The sequence below is a fragment of the Lutra lutra genome, chromosome 4, assembly GCF_902655055.1.
Source record: "Lutra lutra chromosome 4, mLutLut1.2, whole genome shotgun sequence".
NCBI classification, from domain to species: domain Eukaryota; kingdom Metazoa; phylum Chordata; class Mammalia; order Carnivora; family Mustelidae; genus Lutra; species Lutra lutra.
Genome location: NC_062281.1, coordinates 165914298 through 165937911, shown reverse-complemented (window position 1 = coordinate 165937911; position 23614 = coordinate 165914298). Strand labels below are relative to the sequence as shown.

The window sequence follows — 23614 nt, the reverse complement described above, 5'->3', positions numbered from 1 at the left end:
TCAAAAGCCTGGCCTCTCTGACCTTGGAATCTTTAGAGCTTTCAGTCTCTCTCCATAGCAGAAGAATAAGAAGAGAGTAGTAGAGATAAAAATGAACCAGGACCTGGGTTAAGGGTTAGATCAGGAGCATATGTGTTACATAGAAAGATCAGGATGTGACACCAAGAATTCAAAGCCGATAAATAAGAGATAATCTCAATTAGAACATCATAACTAAAATCATCCATCCATCCTGCATTTATTGAACATCTCCAAAGAGATTGAGATGGAAGGCACTACAGGAGAAAAAGAGAAGATTAAGATTAGGTTCTTGACCTTGAGGAGCTTATATTCTAGAAGAACTGAAGTCAGCTGAAATTAATAAACAGAACAAAACCAATTAACCAACCAACCAATCAAACTTACGGAAGAACTCATGGCATCAAAAAGGGGCGTCCAGGGAGAACTAGGTATCATTTCCATACTGAAACTCAGGTAGTCTAGTTCAGGAAGGAGTTGCAAAGAAATCCCTTAACAAAAAGTGAGTGGAGAAGGTGATGCTAAAGGAAGCCATAGAGAAATAGCTGAGGAAATTTTTTATCAATGGTTTCCCTAGGGAAGACATGAATGAAGAACTGGTCATGACTAAAAGGTGGTACTTGCAGTTAACAGTGCTCAGTGAAGCTTGACTCAGCAGTCTTTTCCTGCATGAGAGATAAGTGTTATCTCCTTCAGGAAATGTGGGAGAGTGCCTGTGGTACCCATGGCAGGGCAGCAGTGACCTTGGAACTAGAACATCTGGAGCCCCATCTCTGGAGCCTTTGTTGTTTATTAGCTATGTGACCTTAGGGAAGTCATTTAATATCTCTAAGTCTTAAATTACTTAACTATTAGATAACATTAACACTACCATCTCCTACAGTTTTGTGATCATCATGTGATATGTATGTAAAGGTGTCTGATACAGAGCCTGATACTTACTAGGTACTTGGTAATTTTCTTTCTTTTGAAAAGAAGGGGCAGGGATAGAAAAAGAAATACATTTATAGAGTCAGGTTTCTGTTTCTGTTCCTGCGCCTGGGCATCTACTCTGGAGAGGTTAACAATTAGGAGCAGGGTCTTCCATCTAGGGAAGACATTAGACCAGAATTCCCTCAAATGTGAGTAGCTTTCAAAGTCAAAATTTGTTTCTTATCCACACCATCCTATCTCTAGTATTACCAACTCCCAGTTAAGTAGATAAGCAGGGATGACAATTTAGGAAATTCCTGTTAAAAGCATACACAAGGTGGAAAATAGGGCCAGACATGCCCCTTTCCAAGATGGATGGATACAGGTGCATTACCCCTTTATAACCCTTTATCCCTTTCTAGGAAACCCACATTTTTACCTACCTTACTGCCAGGTTTGGGACCCCTCTTCTTTGGGAATTTCAAAGGTTCAGCTGACTTGGATGGGGTAGAGATGGGGTGGGGAATTAGGGGCTTGGGTGTCCGGCCCCGCTTCTTTCCTGGTTTACGCCCCCTCTGCCCTGGTTGATGGTCCAAGACAGTTTTGGTGCTGCTGTGGAGGCTGGGCTTCTCAGTGTTCACATCAGATGCAGGATAGGGATTCTTTGGAATCACAACTGCAAGAAAAAGACTCATTCTATCACCCCCTCCTCCCACCTGCATTCCCATCCCAAACAATGGGGGTGGGGTGGGGTGGGGTGGGGGGGTGGGGAAGACTTGTTACTTCTGCTTGGGTAGTTTTATCCCAAGAAGCTGGTTTCCTGGTATCTGACCTAAATGTTAGAAAATCTCAGAGGAGAACTGAATTTATATTGGTTAGAATTGGAAGTTTTAATTATTTCTGGCAGATGCAGAGAAAATATTAATTTTTTTTCCCCAAGGCATCTAGTTAAAGCATATAAACAGAATCATAGGCTCAGAGACAGAATGACTTTAGAAGCCTACAATCCCTTCCTGCTAAGAATGCAGATCCAAGGCTTAGCAGAGGAAATGATGCCTTCTCCGGGTTATACAGTGAACTGGGATAAGGACTTATGTTTTGACACTGGGCCCTGACAAGCAAGTTAGGCATTTTCTACACCAATCTACTTAAAATTTTCATGTGATTATTGCAATGATAGTGAAACACATGGAAATACATATATCTGACAGCATCTCTCCCTAGTTCAAAAATCTTTGCTCCATATGACCTTTAATGTAAAGTCCAAATTCTTTATCCTGATATCCAAGGAATTTTGGTACCTAATCCCCGCCTTACTCTGCAGTTATGCCTGATGTCATTTCCTGACACACACCTCCACTGTGTTCTCGCCCACTTGTTTTCTGAACACCAACTCATTCATGTATATTGAGTTCCCTATTCTTCTTCATCAAGAAAACATCAATACTCAGATTCCAACTCTCAGCTCCAGGGTCACCTCCTTACTGAGGTCTTGTCTGACCATTCCCCAACGAAGTCAGTACCACCCTACCTCTAAAGCATTCTGGAGACATCTATGTTAGGGTACTTTCAATTTTACTCCCAACCATTCATCTTCTCCTTAAATTGAGAATGCTTCAAGGTAAGCACATCTAATTCATTCCACAAATAGTTACTGAGCACTTACTATAGGTTAACAAAACATAGTTTCCACTGTGATGGAGCTTACCTCCTAGTTGGGGAGACAGAAAACAGACAAATAAATACACAGTATAATACCAGGTAAGTGTTATGATGAAAACTAAAGGAGGGTAAGGAGAGAGAGGGGTGAGGAAAGTTCTCTTTGAGGAGGTGACATTTACACACAGGTCCCAAATGAAATAAAGGCAAAGCCTAATGAAAACCTGAGAAAAGTGCCTCTCAAGTAGAGGGTACATAACAAGTGCAAAGATTCTGAGATGGGAACATATCAGGGGAGTTGAGAAATGGTAAGGAGGTCAGTTTAGCTAGAAGTGAGTGAGTAGAAAGGAGCAGCAGGGGATCAGGTTAGAAAAGGAGTAGCAGGGGTGCCTGGGTGGCTCAGTGGGTTAATGCCTCTGCCTTCGGCTCAGGTCATGATCTCAGGGTCCTGGGATTGAGTCCCTCGTCGGGCTCTCTGCTCAGTGGGGAGCCTGCTTCCCTCTCTCTCTGCCTGCCTCTCTGTCTACTCGTGATCTCTCTCTCTCTCTGTCGAATAAATAAATAAAATCTTAAAAAAAAAAGGAGTAGCAGTAAGATTGGGTAGGACTCTGCAGATGGTGAAAATGAATCTGATATCATTCTAAGTATGAAGGGAAGCTGCGTGAGAAGAACTAGGGAGACTGGCTTATAAACTAATCACAGTGCGCAGGGAGAGGGTAATGCTGCTTATGCGTCTAGGCAGGATGTAATAGATTATGGCAATGCGGTGTTGCTAGTGCAACAGTTAGGAAAAGTCAGATACATTCTTTGAAGAGACAATGCAGTGTTGTAGAAATCACAAGGACTAGATGAACTGGAATTCCAGACATGAGTGGGGAAGGCTTCTGAGGTAGCTGACACTGTTTTCTTTCCTGAGGACATTTGCCAATTTGGGGCATGAACTGAGGATCAGGTGTGGTCCGTGCAGAAGACCTCTACTGGAGGAGAGAGAAATCCAACAAGTTGTTGTGACAGATTGGAACTTGAGCTCCATAAGTGTGGCCAATTTTCCCCATGGGACACCTGCTAAGTTCTGAGCCTGCACATTGGATATACGAAGCTAGGCTGAGAGCTTCTACAAGGTGGAATGAAATCTCCTTTAATCTTGTGGTTATAGGGATAAATAAGGTCCCACTAGATGGAGGAGGTCTACCTCAAACACATATCCCCTCTTCAAGACAAATGCTATATTTTGAAATTGTTAAGGAGTAAAAGGTTAAAGAACTAAACCCCTAACCTCTAAAGGTAGGACAATCTCTTGCAATTTTTCAGGACTGAGAAAACAGAGAGACCTATTAGGTTCTCAATCAAGAGCCCCGGAGGCCCACACCCAAGAAACAGGTATAAGCCACAGATATAATCCAGACCTGGACTAGCTCAATCCATGATTAGACTGAGAGGAATAGGCCCTTATCCTATTAGCTAACAGAGGAAAGGAAGAATTCTTTCTAATGGAAGATACTAGCTGGAGCCTCAACAGTTCTTTTATATAAAATATCCAGTATATCACAAAAAATATTAGATGTAAAAAGAGGCAGAAAAAGTGATTGGTAATCAAGAGAAAATACAGACAATAGAAGGAGATTCATATATGATCCAGATAATGGAACAGAGACTTTAAAATAATCATAGTTAAATAAAAAAAAATCATAGTTAATATGTTAAAGAAAGTAGAGGAAAAGATAAACAAAATGTAAGAGAAGATAACACCCACAGAAAACTGGAATCTATATAAAAAATTAAACGAACATCCTGGAATTAAAAATGTAACATGAGAAATTAAGAACTCATTGGATGGATTTAAGGGAAGACAAGATCCATCAGAAGAAAGGATTAACGAACTTGAAGAAAAATCAATAGAAAACATCCAAAGTGAAGCAAAAATATAGGGAAAAAAAACCCAGATTAGGGCATTAGAGACATGTGGGCATAGTCAATGGATCCAAAATATGCATAACTATAATCGCAGGAGAAGACAGAATTAGGCAAATGTAATATTTAGAAACCAATGAAAGAAGAGCTCAGCAATCTACAAGCAGCAAAAATCCCCCCCTCCAAAAAAGTCCCTCAAACTAAACCAAGACACATAACTGTTAAACTGCTGAAAATAAAAGATAAAATATAAATGAACTGAAAAACAGAGTTTTTTTTTTTTTTCCATCAGAGAAAAGAAGCATTACTCTTACAGGAGCATCAATAAGACTGATGGCTGACATCCTAACAGATACTATAGAAGTTGGAAGCAGCAGAGATATATTTAAAGGGTTAATATATACAAACTGCCAACCTAGAGTTCTATACCCAGTGGAAAAAAATCCTTCAAAAATGAAGGTGAAATAATATTTTCAGACAAATCAAAACTGAAAGATTTGTCACTAGCAAATCTAAACTACAGGAAATAAAAAGGAAGTTCTTCTGGCTGAAGGAAAAGTAATCCCAGGCAGAAGGATGCAACTGAAAGAAATGAAGAGCATAAGAAAGGGCAAATAAAAAAGTGCTAGATACAAAAGAATTTAGAACAAGAACTGACTAGAACAAAAACTTGTACAATGATTTGTAGAGTTTATAATGTATGTATTAGTAAATTATATGAAAGCAACAGCACAGAGGATAGAAGGAGGAGACAAATGCAGCCAAACTTTTTTAAGAATTTTGCATTACTTGGGGAGTGGTTACAAAGTACTTATTTAAAGAAGACTTTGGTAAGTCCAGGATACATATTTGCACAGGATAACTAGCTAAAGAATTATACAACGGCACCTGGGTGGCTCAGTGGGTTGAGCCTCTGCCTTCGGCTCAGGTCATGATCCCAGAGTCCTGGGATCAAGTCCTGCATTGGGCTCTCTGCTCGGCAGGAAGCCTGCTTCCTCCTCTCTCTCTGCCTGCCTCTCTGCCTACTTGTGATCTCTCTCTGTCAAATAAATAAATAAAATCTTAAAAAAAAAAAAGAATTACATAAGAACGTATCCCTAAAAGCTAAGGAGAGAGAAATGGGGTAATAAATATACCTGACTAATCCAAAAGGCAAGAAAGGAAGGATAGAGAAATGAGGAAGAACTCACACAAAGAGAAAACAAAAAGCAAAATGCAAAACAGCTAAATCCAAATTAATAATTATATTAAATAAAAGTGGATTAAATAAAACAATTAATAGGAAAGTTAACATTCTGCACCAACCCTGCCCCCTAGTACTCAATTATATCTGTTTATAGGAGGGCCTTGAAATATAAGGACACCTGAAATATAACACAGATAAAAAGATAAAAACAAACAGATGGAAAAACATATACTCTGTAAACATTAACCAAAATAAAGCTCATGTGACTATACTAATATCAGACAAGTCAATCTTTAAGGCAAGAAGTATGACTAGACTAAAAAGGAATATTTCATCAAGATTAAATAGTTAAATTTACATAGACCTAATAACACAAAACATATAAAGCAAAAGTTTAGATAACAAAGAGGACAAACCAACAAATCCAAATTATGAGTTGGAGATTTTAACATATCTCTCTCAGTAACTGAGAGGTTAAGAAGTTGAAAAAAAATTAGTAAGGGTAGGAAAGATTTGAATAACTCAGTTAACTGACTAATAACATAAATAACCAATTAACCAACCAACTTAATTGACATCTATAGAACACTATACTCAATAAGTATAGAATGCATTTTCTTTTCAAATGCTTATGCAATATGCTGAGTGAAAAAGCAATCCTGAATAAAATTTGAAGAACTGAAATCATACAGAACATGTTGTCTAACCACAGTGGAGTTTATTTATTAATTTATTTGTTTCGTCTCAGCCACAATCTTCAACATTTTTTAGAAAATTCTATTGCTTTGGTGTTTTTAAAAAAACTTTTATAATCACTCTATATTCATAAATTCTAATCCAGCAGGAAGATAAACAAGTTAGTGTGTTCAGCTCCACTACCAGTAACACAGAAATATTTATAGCTCTGAAAACAAAGATCTGCAGCCAGGAACTTAAGAATCTGAAGATTCTGTTGTGCCAGCTGATTCAATTTACACATCTGCATTCATTTACTTTTTCTAATCACTGCTTAAAAACTCTACGTTAATATAGTCAAGCATAAACTATGTGTGGCTTTTTTTTTTTAAAGATTTTATTTATTTATTTGACAGAGAGACACACCGCGAGAGAGGGAACACAAGCAGAGGGAGTGGAGGAGGGAGAAGTAGGCTTCTGGAGGAGCAGGGAGCCCGAAAGGATCCTAGGACCTTGGGATCATGACCTGGGCTGAAGGCAGATGCTTGACGACTGAGCCACCCAGGTGCCCCGCTATGTGTCTGTCTTATAAGAGAATACAAAGTGTCAAAAGGAAGAATCTTTTTTTTTTCTTTTCTTTTTCTTTTTTAAAGATTTTATTTATTTATTTGACAGAGAGAGATCACAGTAGGCAGAGGCAGGCAGGCTCCCTGCTGAGCAGAGAGTTGGATGCGGGGCTTGATCCCAGGACCCTGGGATCATGACCTGAGCCAAAGGCAGAGGCTTTAACCCACTGAGCCACCCAGGCACTCCAAAAGGAAGAATCTTAACATTTTTTTTTGCTTTGATATCTTGAGGCTTTTTTTTTAAAGTTTTTATTTGAGTATAGTTGGCACACAGTATTACATTGGTTTCAGATGTACAACGCAGTGATTCAACATCTCTACATGTTATGCTATACTCCCAAAATGTGTAGCTAACATCTCTCACCATACAACACTATTATATTATCATTGACTATACTCCCTATGCAGTAGCTTTTATTCTTATGACTTATTTATTCCACAAATGGAAGCCTGCACCTCCCACTCCCACTTACCTGACCATAGTGGAATTTAAATAGGAACCAGTACCAGAAAATTAATTAGAAAAACCCCAAATGCCAAGATACTAAGTAATATATACTTGCAAATTACTCAAATACCAAAGAAATAAAAATAGAAATAAAAAAATTCTTTGAACTTAAAATTAATGAAAATATGACAGATCCAAATGTGAGATTTAGTTAAAGTAGTGCTCAGAGGAAAACATATAGCTTTAAATGTTTGTATTAGAAGGGGAGAAAGGTTAAATATCAATGATCTAAGCTTCTATTTCAAAAAGCTAGGAAATGAACAGCAAACTAAACAAAAAAAGTAGTGTAAGGAAATTATAGAGATGAGTGGCTAAGTCAATGGAAAAAAGAAAGCAGACATACTACAGAGAAAATCAACAGTCAAAGGTTGGTTCTTTGAAAAGATAACCTTTTAACAAGTCTGATTAAGAAATATAAAAAGATAAATATCAAGAAGGAAAGAATGGATTTCATTATAGAGGATTCAGGTATTAAAAAGATAGTAACAGGACATCATATATAATTTTATGCAACTACAACTGAAAATTTAGACGGAATGCACAACTTCCTTGAAAAATTGGCTTATTAAAATGGGCAGAAGACCAAACAAAATATAAAGAGTTGTATACATAATAAAGAAATTGCAATTGCAATGAAAAACTTTTCTGCAAAAAAAAAAAAAAAAAAAAAAAAATTCCAGGCTCAGATGCCTGATTGTACAAAACCTGTTCAGATAAATGGAAGAGGGAACACTCCCCAACTCATTTTATGAGGCCAACATAATCCTCATGCCAAAACATGACAAAGATATTACAAGAAAGCAAAACTATAGACTAATATCGCTCATGAACACAGATGCACAATCTTTAACAAAATATTAGCAAATTCAATCTGGCAATTTATAAAAAGGATAACATATCTTGACTAAGTGGAATCTATCCCAGAAATACAAAGATTGCTTAACAATAGAAAAAAAAATCAGCTAAACTTACCACATAAACAAAATAAAGAAGAAAACCCACGTAACATCTCAATAGATACAGAAAAAAAGCATTTGACAAACTTCAATACTCACTCATCATAAAAAAATCAGCAAATTTGGAATTTCCTTATAGAAAAGGTAATTTATTAAAAAAAAAAACAGTAGAGGCCAGCATACTTAATGGTGCAATATTAAACACTTTCTTACTGAATTATGGAAAAAAATAAAAATATTCACCATCACCACTTCTATTCAACATTGTATGGAAGGTCAATTTAACAAGGAATGAAAAAGAAAAGAAAGCTACAAATACAGGTTGTAAAAAACAAGCATTATTTGCACATGACATGACTTTTTACATCAACTGTACCCTTTTCCGTCTACAAAATCTAGTAAAATAAAAAAATGAACCTAGGAAGGTCACTAAATGTAATTCAATATGCAAAAATTTATTCTATTTCTATATATACCAATTAGAAAATGAAAACCCCAAATCAAATATTCAGTGAAAGACATGCAATACATCCACATTAAAAACTGTAACACATTCTAAGAGAAATTAAAGAAGATCTAGATACTACTTATCATCACACTCATGGATCAGAAGACTCAAGTTATGCTCTCAATTCTCATCAAACTGACTTAAAGAGTCAATGAAATTCCAATCAAAATCCCAGCAGTTTTTCTTTAATGTGCGTATGTCCAAACTGACAAGTTAATTCTAAATTTTATTAGGAAATGCAAAGAATCTAGAATAGCCAAGTCAATCTTGATAAATAACAGCAAAGCTGGAGGGAGTGTTTGCAACATTAGATATCAAGGCTCATTATAAAGATAGAGTACTTAAGACATGTGATATTGGTGTCGAGGGTAGTCAAATGGATCAAGGGATTAAAACAGAGTCCAGAGATAGACCTACAGATACACAGTCATCTTATTTATAATAAAGGTGCCCCTGTAATTCTGTGGTGGTGGTCGAGGAAGGGATCACTTCTACAATAAAATTGTGGTGAGTCAAACAGATATCCATATGGAAAAAAACGAGACTTTAACCCTGCATTTCATATCAGATACAACAATTAACATGAAGTCTAAAACATCCAACTTTTCCAAGAACATAGAAGGTACTATCTTCAAAACTCTAGGGTAAGCAAGATTAAACAAACAGGTCACACAAAGCATTAATTATAAAAAGACTGACATATATGACATCAGTAAAATAAATTCTGTTCATCAAAAGACAACATTAGGAAAATGAAAAAGAAAAAGAAATCTAGAAAGTGGGAAAGGATACACAAAACATATGTCAGAGAAGCAATATCCAGAAAATATAAAAAATTTCTAAAATACGTAATAAAAAGACTGACAATCCAATTTTCAAAAGATGAGACTTGAAGAACTAGGTCACAGAACTGAACGTACAAATAGCAGATAAGGATATGGAAAGTTACTAGTTATCAGTAAAATGAAAATTAAAACTACAAGACACTGTATCTCCACCAAACTGCGAACATTAAAGGACTGACAGCACCTGTAGTGGCGAGGAATATGGAGCAACCAGAACTCTTGTGCATTGCTGATGGGAATGTAAATCACTTTGAGAAGATACTTAGCTTTACACTCTCACCCAGCAATTCCACACCTGGGCATATACCCAAGAAGAATGAGGGGCCTGACCACCAAAAGACATGTACTAGAATGTTCACAGCAGCATTTTTCAGAAGACTCCCTGGGAGACATCGCAGGCATTATCTAAAAGTCTGAAGATGCAAAGAAAGTCAATTATCATATGGTTTCACTTATTTGTGGAGCATGACAAATAGCACGGAGGACAAGGGGAGATGGAGAGGAGAAGGGAGTTGAGGGAAATTGGAAGGGGAGGTGAACCATGAGAGACTATGGACTCTGAAAAACAATCTGAGGGTTTTGAAGGGGCGGGGGGTGGGAGGTTGGGGGATCCAGGTGGTGGGTATTGTAGAGGGCACGGATTGCATGGAGCACTGGGTGTGGTGCAAAAATAATGAATACTGTTACACTGAAAAAATAAAAAATTAATAATAAAAAAAGTCTGAAGATGTACATAATCTGTGATTCAGCAATTTCAACCTTAGGTATAAACTCCAGAGAAACTCTTGAACATGTATATCTCAGATACGTGTAAATGTATGCTCATACGTGTCACTTGTGATAACCGAAAACTTGAAATGATCTAATGTTCATTATTAGTAAAATGCACTTAAAAATGTAGTTTTCAAAGTATGATCTGGGAACCTCTTCGGGACCTTGAAATCCTTTTGTGTGTCTGTAAGAAGAAAACTATTTTCATGCTACTAAAACATTATCTCCTCTTTCCACTCTCATTCTCTCACAGTGGAGTTTTCCGGAGACTATGTGATATCATCATTCTGACAGCTAATGGATGTGTACTTGTATATTCTTATGTTTTAAAAAATTCTAAGTTTTTACTTCTAATACAGTGATATGAAGAACCTCCATAAATAAAATCTCTTTGGGGTGTTTAAGGATACCAAAGTTTCCCGATACCAAAGGGTTTGAGAACCATTGACCTATAATTATCACTTTCTTGCCCTGTTTTTCCTAATATGCTTACAGGAAAGAACCACTTAATTCTCTACCTATTCCACACCCAAACCTGAGTGACTGAACATGCCAAATACTTAAACTGATTACTCTAAACCCTAAGATTGCCCCCTGTATCTCTAGTAAGACCAGGAATCGAACTAGGTAAGGGATTTACTTTGGAGTTCCTGCCATCACATGACGAAGTGCCAATTTCCTAGCAGAGACCCAGCACATGTCTGTAGAAAAAAAGAAAACAGATATAAGAGATGAACTGAACAGGTCTTTACATGGTCTTCCAACAGTCAGAACATAGTTTTTCCTCCTACTTCTCTTTTCTCTTAAAGCTAGACAAAAATATCCATGTTGCCAACTGTCAAAGAGGTTGACCTCTCTGGCCTGAAAGATCTGGGCAGAAGAACTACTCACAAGTTACATTTAATAGTTCAAAAAAATCAGAGCATGCAGGTCATGTGTGAAAAGCTAGCACTGAGATTAAAGCTTCATACTAATTTAAAAGCTTTTTAATAATGGATTTCTTAAGCTATCCTGAGGGATTCCAGGATTTGGAAGTTCTTCCCACCAGGAAGCCCTATTTTGCCACATTCTAACTTAATTATCTTAGTTGGGGAAAAAAAATTGGAGTGATGTCAGGGGACTGGGGATCTAATTCTAGTTCTGTCCCTTATGGTGTGACCTTGAGTCTGTCATTTAAACACAATCTTTTCTTATTTTTCCAAATGTAAATAATTAAAAAATTTAATGACTGTCCTACTTCAGAGAGAAAGATCAGAATATTCTCCAACACATTTTGACACTAGTAAGTGTGACAGAATTATACTCTTAATCAACAAGCCTTTGACAAAATTCTTGCACATTCATGTGGCCTTTGTAACAAACCCGTGAAGGTGACATATCATCCTCCTTTGACAATTAAGGAGAGCAAGCCTCAGAGACGTGATGGTGGCAGAGCCAGGCAAGATTCTAGTCTCTGTTGTCTTCAGGGCACACATTCTGTCACGTAGCCTAGGAGGATGGAAGCAAACGTTCTTTCTCAGGAGCCAGAAGGGGGTGACTCTTATGTTAATTTGTTTGACCATGAGTTGAAAATTAAGTCAATGCTAAGTATCAAGGTTTGCCAGTTATCATGGTGAAAACCCAACACCACTGTTGTCCTAAAAAAAGCACAATGTTGAGAAGGTTAGTAAACTTTACACAATCAATCACAATTTAGTGGGTGTGGACTCAGGTAGGGAAGGTACAAGATGAACCCGGAACATAGTGGTCAGAAAGTAATGGGGATGCTCAAGGAGTGATGGAGACATGTCAAGAGGGCACGGAAGTCAACTGGCCAAATCTGGGAAAGTTTGAACATCAAAACAAATAATGGTAATAAGAAATTATTAATGAATCAAAAAAGTGTGGGATCCTACTGATTAACTAATGCATAAATTAAAAAACACAGAGAAGGGAAAGTTGTTGCTTATAGTAGAACCCCAACTGACAAATGTGGAAGAAGTGAGGGAACTAGAAAGTAGCCATTTGGCTACTGATTCAGGTGAGACTCATCAACAGATGCTAAAACTATGGGGTGAAAATTTGGTGAGACACAGGATATTTACTGTCTCAAATTATTTCTCCAAAAGATGATTAATTAATTACAAAAGAACGAGGTGAAGAAACTTAGTAAATACCGCCGGGACCAAGTAACCAAAGTTACTCCAGTAATGGGACAAACAGATATCATGTGTCTCCAAATGTGATGCTTTGAGAAGAAAGTCACTTCTAGAACATTAATGTAAAAAATGTATGACCTGAATCTGATCATGAGGTAACATCAGACAAACCCATGTGAGACCCAGTCTATAAGATAACTGGACAAATATTTATAAAGAAATATTGAGGTCATGAGAGATAAGGAAGAATGATGGAAAAACTGCTCCAGGACTAAGAAGACATGACAATTAAGTACAGCTCATGAACCTGAATTTTCTTATCCCAAAAGGTCATTAATGGGACAGTTGGCAAAATATGAGTAAGGTTTATAGATTAGCTACTGGTATTGTATTGATACTAATTTTCTAGTTTTAATAACATTAGAAGGTCTATAGATTAGTTCTAAATAATATATTAATATTAATTTTCTGATTTTTAAAAAGATAGTAACTAATCCCTACATCCACTGCAGGGCTGGAACTCACAACCCGGAGATCAAGAGTTCTACATTCTACCCACTGATCCAGCCAGGTGCCCCTAATTTTCTGATTTTAATAATGGTACTATGCTTACAGAAGAGCATGTCCTTATTTTTGGAAAATATACACTAAAATCTTTAATAGTAAAGGGACATTATGTATACAAGTCATGTGTCAAATGGTTCAGAAAAAAATATGTGTTTACTAGAGAGACTACTAATGCAAATGTGATCAATGTTAATGTTCAGAGAATTCTTTGTACTCCTGTTATAATTTTTCTGTAAGGCTGCAATTAGGTCAAAGTTTTACAAGAGATTCATAAGTGTGGTACGAAAATGTACATGTACACAGGGGTTATAAGGACCTGGATGAAGGAGTGACTACCTCTGCAAGGAGGGGAGAGGGTGCAAGGGAGACAGGCAGGTGAGACTTGTCAGGCAAGATTTCAAGGTGACATTTTAACAAATCTTTGAAGAATAAATAGATCTTGCATTGGGAAAAGGGCAAAAGTGGAGGGTGAGCAAGGGTACTGCAAACAGAGGAGACAGTACAGAGAAAGGCAAAGAGTGGTATAAAAGCATGGTTACATGAAGACCTGTGGGCAGTTGTGTGTGGCTGAAGTCCAGAAGGAGAAACAGATAAGGTTAGAGAGAGATGCTGAAGCCAGCTTGAGAAGAGTCCATATGACATTTAAGGAGGTCTAACATACAAAGACTCTGCCAACAGACACAGGGTGGGTCCTATGGCCTTCCATATGGCAAAGGGAAGGGTGAGGTTCATTGCAAAGGCAAAAGCACATCTAAGGCAGGATGGTAGTACGTAAAGTTGTGTAGAACTGGTCTCCCCTCCTTGATAAACTTCTTTTGATCTTTGTGCATATGTGTGTATCTACTCCTTCTTCCCTTGGTGATAATCATGACTAATAATGTTGCTAAAAGGCAGACAAACTGTTAAGACCACGAATGAATAAAAGTAGTTTACAAATGGGTGTCGCTTAATGATGGAGTTAAATTTGCTTAAAAGGAACTGGCATTTATTTTTTGGGCACTTACTGTGAAAGAGGCAGTACGGCAATGCAGATAGCCATCATCCTCCATAACATTTACTAGGGTGTATATGACCCGGTACATACTGGCAGTTAAAACAATGGGCTGCGAAGCCTTGCCTATGAAGTAATAATAATAATAATAATTCTATTATTATTATTATTTCTAGTCAATGCATGAGGCTACTGAAACTTGAGTAACTTGGCCAAGGCCACATAAGTAAAGGCAAGGCTGGAATTCAAGTCCAGAATGTCTAACTCTAAAATCCTTGCATTTTCCATCATACCACACAGCTTTCCATCATACCATTCACTCATCCAGCAAACATTTTGTATCAAGAATAGATTATGTGGTAGGCTCCACAGCATGAACCAGGAGTGTAAGTGAACAAATTAATCTCAGATGGTGGTAAGTGTTATGAAGAAAAAACAATGTAACAGAAGGTGACATTTGACCTGAGTCTGGCATGACTAGAAGGAATCAGGCACGTGAGGATCTAGGGCAGAGTGTTCCAGCAGAGGAGTCAGACAGTAGGTGTAAAGGCCCTACGAAAATAATGAGCTTGACTTGTTTAAGAAACAAAAAGAGGGCCAGAGAGACTCTGGCAGGATGAATAGAGGAAATAATGGCACAAGAGGGTGTCAGAAAACAGATGGGGTCACACCATGCAGGCCTTTTGGGTCATAGTAAGAACAGGACCAATTTACTTCTGAGAAAGATCTCCCTGATGCTCTGTGGAGAATGGATTATGGGAAGGCAAATATGGAAGAGACATCAGTTAGGATGTTGACTGTAGAAGTCCATGCAAGAGGTTAACAGTGGTGGAGATAAACGTGATAACTGTGAAGGTACAAAGAAGTAGATAATACAAGATAGGTTTTGTAAGCAGACCTGAAAGATGGAACGGGGGGGAGGGAAAGAATGGCTCAAGATGAATTTTAGGTATTTGATCATTTACCAACCAGGGAAGATGGTTGGTAAATGAAGGCAAGGAATTGGAGGTTTGGGAGGCAGATTGGGACTTGAGAATCTGTTCTGGTGGTATCTTGTGCTAAATGACTTTGATAGTAAAGATAACAAGTAGGTAGTCAAAGAAATGAGTCTGGAGTTCTACAGAAAGATCAAGGGTAGAGATAATTTTGGTACTAATTAGCATATAGACAGTATATAAAGACAGGGTATTGACTGAAATCACTTGGGAGGAGATAACTATAGAATAGAGTATATAAAATAGTACAGGAGAGGGCCTAGAACTGAGCCCTGGAGCCCTTCACCATCTAGAGGCTGAAAAGTGGAAAAGGCCAGCCAAAGGAGACTGACAGGGCATAGTGAGTGGAATAGGAATTGAAAATCTAGAGAGTGTAATATCCCAGGAGCCTAGAGAAGGTAGTGTTCAAGAAGGAGGGAGTCTTTTTATTAATTAAAAAAAATTTTTTTTGAAGATTTTATTTATTCTTTTGAGAGGAGAGAAAGAGAGAGAGAGCATGAGCAAGGGGGAGAGTCAGAGAGAGGAGGAGAAGCAGACTCCCCTCTGAGCAGGGAGCCTGACTCAGGGCTCGATCCCAGGACCCCTGAGATCATGACCAAAGCCCCGAGGCAGATGCTTAACCGACTCAGCCACAGGTGCCCCGAGAAAAGAGGGATTGATCACTTGTGCTGGAAGTTACAGAGACACTGTGTAAAACGAAGTCAGAGAAGGCTTTGTCAACATGGAGATCAATGTATTCTTGGTAAGAGCAGTACACTAGAACAGTGGCGACTGAAGAGCTATTGGAAAGGGTTGAGAACCTAATGGGAGATAGAAATAGAGTGATTATAGATCTGTTTTCTTTTTTTTTTCTCCTTCCTTCCTTCCTTCCTTCCTACCGTCCTTCTGAAGTTTTACTATGTGTGGTAGGCAGAATGGCCCTCCAGTAACTCCATACCTTAATTTTGGAAACTATAACTGTGTTACATGGCAAAAGAAATTGTATAGGTATAATTAAGGTTGAACTCTTAAAATAGGGAGATTATCATAAATTACTCAAGTGGGCCCAGTCTAATCACATGAAGAATTCTTACAAGCTGAGGACATTCTCCAGCTAGAAGGAGGGAGATGAGGCAGAAGGGGGGAGATCAGAGTGATTCAAAGTGTGCAAAGGACTCAAACCTCTGTTTTGACTTTGAAGATGAAAGGGGCCACAAGCCAGGGGATGTAAGAAGCCTCTAGAAGCTAAGATTCTCAACCCTTGGGGCAACTGAACAAACGTATACATGTTCTCATTTATTTTCTCTTGAGGTCCTGGACTTCTGATGAAAATCAAGTTGGTGTTTTGTTTTTTTTTTTAAATTGGTAGTACTAGGCATTTCCTCTAGGAGGAGGGAAGAAATGGCAGGAGTAGATAATTCAGGTCTCTTGATTCCTTATCCAATACTCTCTTCCCACTCACATGTGGGCACACACACACACACATACACACACACGCACGCACACATTTCTTCTTTGGTCTAAAACTACTCTACTGCTTTTTTTTTTTTTTAACTTCCCAGCTGTTTCTTATCAATCAAACTTTTAACTGTTCCAAACTTTAATTTGCATGATGGCCTCATTAATAGTATTTTGGCTAAATACTACATTAACATAACTTCACATCTTGGGGGAATAGAAGAGCTGTTCATTCTCTAATTACTTTCACTATTTCACTAAGTCTTCTCTCTCCAACTAGCTATATAATTTAACCGGAGCATACTTTTTTAGTGCCAGAAGCACCACCACCCATTTCAAATCTACAATAGCAGGCCCACTGGACCCATAGCAGAAGAACAGTATTATCTGTACTTCCTCCATGTTTTACATATTCTTTGAAATTTGTCATTAGCCCTTGGATTCTAGGCCTTGCTGATGCCTGGTTCATGTACTTGGCTTGCTTTCTGACCTACTCTTCAACACAGCTTTGGTGACTGGCCTAGAGTACTTAGGGTCTGATTTTGACCTGTATTTTGTTTTCAGTTGCACAACTCTCTTGGTTATGTTGATATCCCAAAAGGTTCCTATGGCCAAAGTTACATGGCATGTATCTTAGCACCCTGAATTTCGCCAAACACATATTAGTAGTTCATTAAAATGTATCAGATTGGTGGTGATGGGGAGGAAGAGAAGGTGTATACCTTAAAGTGAAGGTTGCCCAGCCTCTCAGCAATAGGACAATGTGTAAAGTCAGTGTGTGAATCAGCCTAAAACTGGTCCAGAAACTGGAAAACTAATCGCAAACACTTGCCTGAGGAAGAAGACACAAGGAATGGAAGCCTATAGCTGTTTCCATGGAAACACGTGATGGCTCCCTTTAGTATTATATAACCAACACATTAAATAAAGCCAAATATATTGGAGAAAAAGACCAAGAGAGCTGGGGTCTAAGGAAAACTATTACATAAGGCCACTATTCTAGAAGAACCCAAACCAAAAGATGAAAAGAAATTAGGGAAGGAAGGAATAAAATAAATCCCCAGCATTCACATTCCAATGAACTGTGGGAGAGTATAAAGAACAGTGGCCCAGGACACAGCAAACATAATTCTGAAACTAATGTGTTCTACCACTTTGGCAAATTTCAATGTGCTCCATTTTTATGGTTTGCTATTCCTTTAATATGTCTCTCTTCAGGATAAGGGAAGGGTACTATTCTACATAAGCATAATAAACTTGTCACACTGAGTTATAAGTAGTTCTATACCCCCGCCAAAATAGTGAGAAGAAACTATAGAAAATGCAAGAAGAGACAGAGTAACACTAATAATAAAATACTTTAACACACCATTTTCAGAATAAGACAGGTCGAGAGGACAAAATATATGTAAGGATAAAGAAGATGTAAACAACACAATCATCTGAAAATCTATTAAGCATTTGGAGCATATGTCCATAGCTAAGCTCCTGATTCCCCCACCTCTTGCCTTCAAACTGTTCCTCTCAGTTTTTTCCACCTCATTCCATCTTCTCAAATGGCTCAGGCTAAAACCCTTGCCATTATCCTTGACTCCTTTCTCCTTCTCATATTCCATGTCCTAACAGCAGCAAATCCCATCAGCTGTAACTTCAAAATATGTCCAAATTTGGGCCATTGCTCACCACTCCCTCTATTTCCTCAGTCTAAGTAATCATCACCTCTAACCTGGGTTATTGCAATAGTCTGTCCCTGCCCCTCTTTAAAACATATCTGAGGTATCAGCATTCCTGTGCTCAAAACCTCCAGTAGCTTCCTGTCTTGCCCAGAGTTAAAGCCAAGTCCTTACACAGACCTACTCAACCCACGACCTGATTCCTCATTACTTCTCTCACCTAATTTCCTACCACCCTCCCTCAATTATTCTACTCTAAGCTAGAGATCTGCAAACTGTTTGGTATTGGGACCCTTTAACATGCTTAAAATTTTGGAGGATTGCAAAGAACTTTTGCTTATGTGGGTTATATCTACCATATTGGAAATTAAAACAGAGACATTCTAAACATATTAATTTTAACTTAACAAAAAACGTTTACACAATATATTTTTATGAAAATTAATGTCTTCCAAAAGAAAAAAATTAGTGAGAATGGCATCGTTTTACTTTTTTGAAAATCTCTTTATTTTTTATTTATTATTACTTTTAAAAGATTTTATTTATTTATTTGACAGAGAGACATCACAAGTAGGCAGAGAAAGAGATAGGGGAGGAAGCAGGCTCCCCGCCAAGCAGAGAGCCCAATGCGGGACTCGATCCCAGGACCCTGAGATCATGACCTGAGCCAAAGGCAGAGGCTTAACCCACTGAGCCACCCAGGCACCCTGAAAATCTCTTTAAAGTCTAACCGAATATGGAAGACAGCTGTATTCTCCAGTTCTGCATTTATTTGTTGCTGTATATCCTTTTGGCTGAAGTATGTATAGTATATGAAAAAAATATAGATTCACAGAGATATGTAGTTGGAAAAGGGAAGTGTGTTTTTTATATTTTTATTTTTTTAGAATTTTCAGTTAATTGTGGATATTCTCCTTTAATATTATACCAAAACTCAACAAGTGGTAGTTTCTTAAATGTTAGTTGAAACATGGAATCTGAAACCTTACTGGTGAATTTTTCATATTCTGGTAATGTTAAAATCCATTGGTCAACCTTATACTTTGAATGGGTCTTCCATCTTTAAGTATGCATGCATGATTTTGTAACGTCATGTATTGGTCATTTGGAAAATATTGTTTCACTGAGTTATGCAGATTTCCCAATGTTGGCACATTTATTATGCAAATATCAAAAATTCATAATACTTGACATAATTCTTTTTTTTAAAAGATTTTATTTATTTATTTGAGAGAAAGAGAGTGAATGAGAGAGAGAGAGAGAGAGAGAGAGAGAAAGAGTATGAGAAGGGGGAAGGTCAGAGGGAGAAGCAGAATCCCTGCCGAGCAGGGAGCCTGATGGGGGACTTGATCCCGGGACTCCAGGATCATGACCTGAGCCAAAGGCAGTCACTTAACCAACTGAGCCACCCAGGCACCCCATCATTCTAATTCTCTCAGAAAAATCTGTATTAAGTATTGGGATGCTGTCAAGATCATGGTGGCAGACACAGGTTTTCCAAAATTTAAATTTACACTTGAAAGCTTGAGTTTTATCACTGTCAACAAATGCTATTTAGTCATCTGAAGTGGCAGGCTCCCTTAGTTCATTTTTGAGAAAATGTCTGCCAAATACCAAATCTGAATAACCACAGTTTGCCTGTTAGTCATTCTTTCAAGGAAAAATAGTGCTCCATAAAAAGAGTAAATAATTCAGCTGACAGCTCAATTTTGCAAGTGCTTTTCCTAGAGGCAACCAAGTACTCTGGTGTGCAGTGCATCTGCTTTCTTCACACTTCCCCTTTCCCCATACAGAATATTAAAAAGATATGTACTCACAGACCGGAACCTGATAAAATAGACAAATTTTACTGCTTCAACGAGAACACTCTTAGTGAGCCTGGCTTTTCCGCCCTGCCCCCATGGGGGGCCATTGCCATAATTTGTGCCAAGGTGCCAGCAGTTGTACTCTCACTTACCGTTGTGTTTGCACTGTCAATGCATATATCAACCCAATGACAAGGGCAAAAAAGTGTCAGTATTACTATGAAAATACTTCTGACATCAGATCCCATGAAAGCATCTTGGGGATGCTAAGGCCCCAAGGACGACAGTTTGAGAACTGTGGCACTAAATACTCTATTGCTTTTGTGCACTTAATTTTGCAGCTCCCTTGGCCTGGAAAGAATTTCTTTTGCACAGTTATCCATAAGGCACCTTTCAGTGAGGTTTTCCCTGATCATCCTATATAAAATAATACCTCCACTCGCCCCCTGCCTCTCCCTGCCCTCCAGCCCCCTTGCACACTAGATTTCCCTCCTTCCCTTTTCTCTAACTTTCTACAGGGAAAATATCACTTGCTATTTATTTTCCGTCTCCCCCAAGCGCAGAAATTTCTAAGGGCAATGCTGTTATTGCCACCTCCTGGAATCATCCTTTATAGTTGGCAGGTACTTAGTAAATCTTAGTTGAGCAATTAATGTAACTCATATCCAGCATTTGATACTAGGATTTTGGCTTGCTTAGATTGCTTTTTCAGTGGTTCATATCTTATTTCCCTAGCAGAATACAAACTCCAAGAACAGAGTATTCCAGTCCCCAAAGCTTCTGGCACTTGTCTTTGACATGCTATGTGTATTCTCTTCCCTCGGGAATATCTGTAGTCCCACAGTCGACTCTTGGGTATAGCCAGTACACATGTGCAATTGCAGAAAATTTGGCAAAAATTTTACCTACCTATTTCTGATTTGTAACAATTTCTATTGTGGAAACACTGTAATTGGTATATAGCAATGATGACCTCAGCTCACTGGCTCTGTGTTTCCTACTCCGAAACATGTGGGAAGCAGGAAAAAACTGCCATTCTGATGCTGTTTTCAAGCAGAAGGTTCTTGGTTTAACATGCAAAGGTTTATTTTTAAAATGAGCACACTTGACTCTGCAGCCAAGATCCTTAAACATAGTTTCATTCTTTGATTTAATCTTGTATTTCTGGGAAGCTGACTTAAGGATATGTTCTGCAACACTGAAAAAAATGCTTATATGTTTATCAAAGCATTATTATAAAAGAAAATTTGGACCATCAAACTAGGGGAATAATTAAGCAAACAGCTGCATATCCATTCAAATTATGTAATCATTAAAAATGATGGCTATAGGGACACCTGGGTAGCTCATTAAGCCTCTGTCTTCGGCTCAGGTCATGATCCCAGCATCCTGGGATCGAGTCCTGCATCAGAGTCCTGCATCAGGCTCTCTACTCGGTGGGAAAGCCTGCTTCCCCCACTCTCCCTGCTTGTGTTCCCTTTCTCACTGTGTATCTCTCTGTCAAATAAATAAAGTCTTAAAAAAAATGATGGCTATAAAGATTGTGTAATAACAGAACCAGGCAGATGACATGTTAAGTGAAAAACTCTAAAATCTAATATTTAAACGTGATTGAACTGTATTTCAAAAAATTATTTATAAAGAATAAAATCAGAATAAAATATACAAGTTGTTAACAATGGGAAAAGAGAGGAGGAAGATGGGAAGCTCAGATGAGTAGACCAGGTTCAATAACAAACACAATTATGTGAACAAACAGGCACTAACCTATTATGCCTTATTCTAATTCCTAAGTGGATGATTTACCCAAAACTGAGTCTTAGAGTATTGAGAGCTGGGAGGGAGTTTACATATCATGTAGTTTAATCTTTTTTTTTTTCTTTTAAAGAAGGAGAAACTAAAGATTATAGAGAAAAAATACTTGCTTAAAATCTCCCAGGAAGTTAATGGCAACACTGGAGTGGAACCAGGGACACGTGAACACGATGTGTGATTTTGAGGAAGTCACTTCTTCACTTCTTTGCACTGTGGTTTCCTCATTTGTAAAACAGACAGTAGTACTCACCTAAGGGGCTACTGTCAAGGTAACATGAAATGGGACCACTACAGTGCTGGAGACATGGTATTCCATAAACATTAGCCTCTTTCCCTTCTGATTCTAGTGAACCGTTTGTTATTATGCTGCTCCACAGTGGGTAGGGGGCAGAGCAGGTTGGGAAGGGCTGTATAGAGAAAGGAAAAGAGGAAATAATCTAAGGGGCACCTCTGGCAGAATGGTACTTGTGGTCCTGACGGTTGTGGGACCCTGCATCACTGGTATAGCAGAAGATACAGCCAATGGGAATCCTGTCCTGAGACCAAAGTGGGCCCACTCAAGGCTGAAGAGGATGATGGGCCTGTGTCCTGTCTCCCTCTCCCCTGTTTTTTGTGCTTATTCCCCTTATGCTGATAATTAGCATGGAACCATTCTAATGCTTTCTACTTCACAGAGAGTAATTTGGGCAGTCCCTGGGACCAGCTGCTTTAGGGGATGCACACATCAGCAGCAATTTCCACCCTTTTAACCTGGTTCAAAGAAATGCCATTTCTTCACATGTTTTTTTTTTTTTTTTTAAGATTTTATTTATTTATTTGACAGACAGAGATCACAAGCAGGCAGAGAGGCAGGCAGAGAGAGAGGAGGAAGCAGGCTCCCTGCTGAGCAGAGAGCCCGATGCGGGGCTCGATCCCAGGACTCCGAGACCATGACCTGAGCCGAAGGCAGCGGCTTAACCCACTGAGCCACCCAGGCGCCCCCACATGTTAGTTTTTAATCACTCTGGGAACTTTGAATTCTGCTCCAACTCTGGCAATGTGTAGTACATCTAAGTACAGGAAAGGGCAAGTATACCTCACCTGAAACAACAGATGTACAGTCGTTATTTTAGTGTCTTTGAAATAAAAAGTATGTCTAGAAATCAAGTTAGCTTGTCAGGAGCTGGCTGAGAGTACTGTGCCTTTAAGGTTAGGAGACACTGTATCTTTCATCACAAATTCATCTGAACAACTGGTCTTCTTGATTTGCAACTGTTGCCTGATTTCGGTTTCAGTTTTCTAGTCTTTCTATCTGCCTATGCTTAGATCTGGCATATTCTGCTGGTAACATGGTCTACCTCAGCATTTATTCCATTTACTTAGTTTGACATCAAGTGCATGATTTCCCAGCATCTTATCTTAGACTGCTTCTAGTTCTAAGATTCTGTAGCACTGAGAGAGTAAAGGAATGTGGCTCGAGAAGAGCATGGCTTTTCCCAGAGAAACGGTTCCCTGAATGTTTCAAATGCATTTCTTTCACTCCAATCCCACCTGGCACTACCTTAAATCACGTTCTCATCATCTCTTGTCTTAATCACTGAAACAGCCAGCTCACTGGTCTCCCTGCTTCTTTCTCATG

General features: G+C 38.4%; 1 protein-coding gene across 19 annotated transcripts in view; it reads right to left on the bottom strand.

Annotated features, from left to right (window-relative positions):
* Window positions 1–23614, bottom strand: part of SCMH1 (Scm polycomb group protein homolog 1) — a 174321-nt gene that overhangs the window by 41622 nt on the left and 109085 nt on the right. For 17 of the 19 annotated variants that reach the window (XR_007126414.1, XM_047723942.1, XM_047723936.1 and 14 more), the window contains one exon: window positions 1374–1606. The exons of the other annotated variants lie outside the window; for them this stretch is intronic. Coding sequence is in view for 16 of the 17 variants with exons in the window: in XM_047723942.1 (XP_047579898.1) it covers window positions 1374–1606 (233 nt within the window). In the remaining variant the exon portion in view is untranslated. The remainder of the gene's footprint in view (window positions 1–1373; window positions 1607–23614) is intronic. 19 annotated transcript variants of the gene reach the window in all.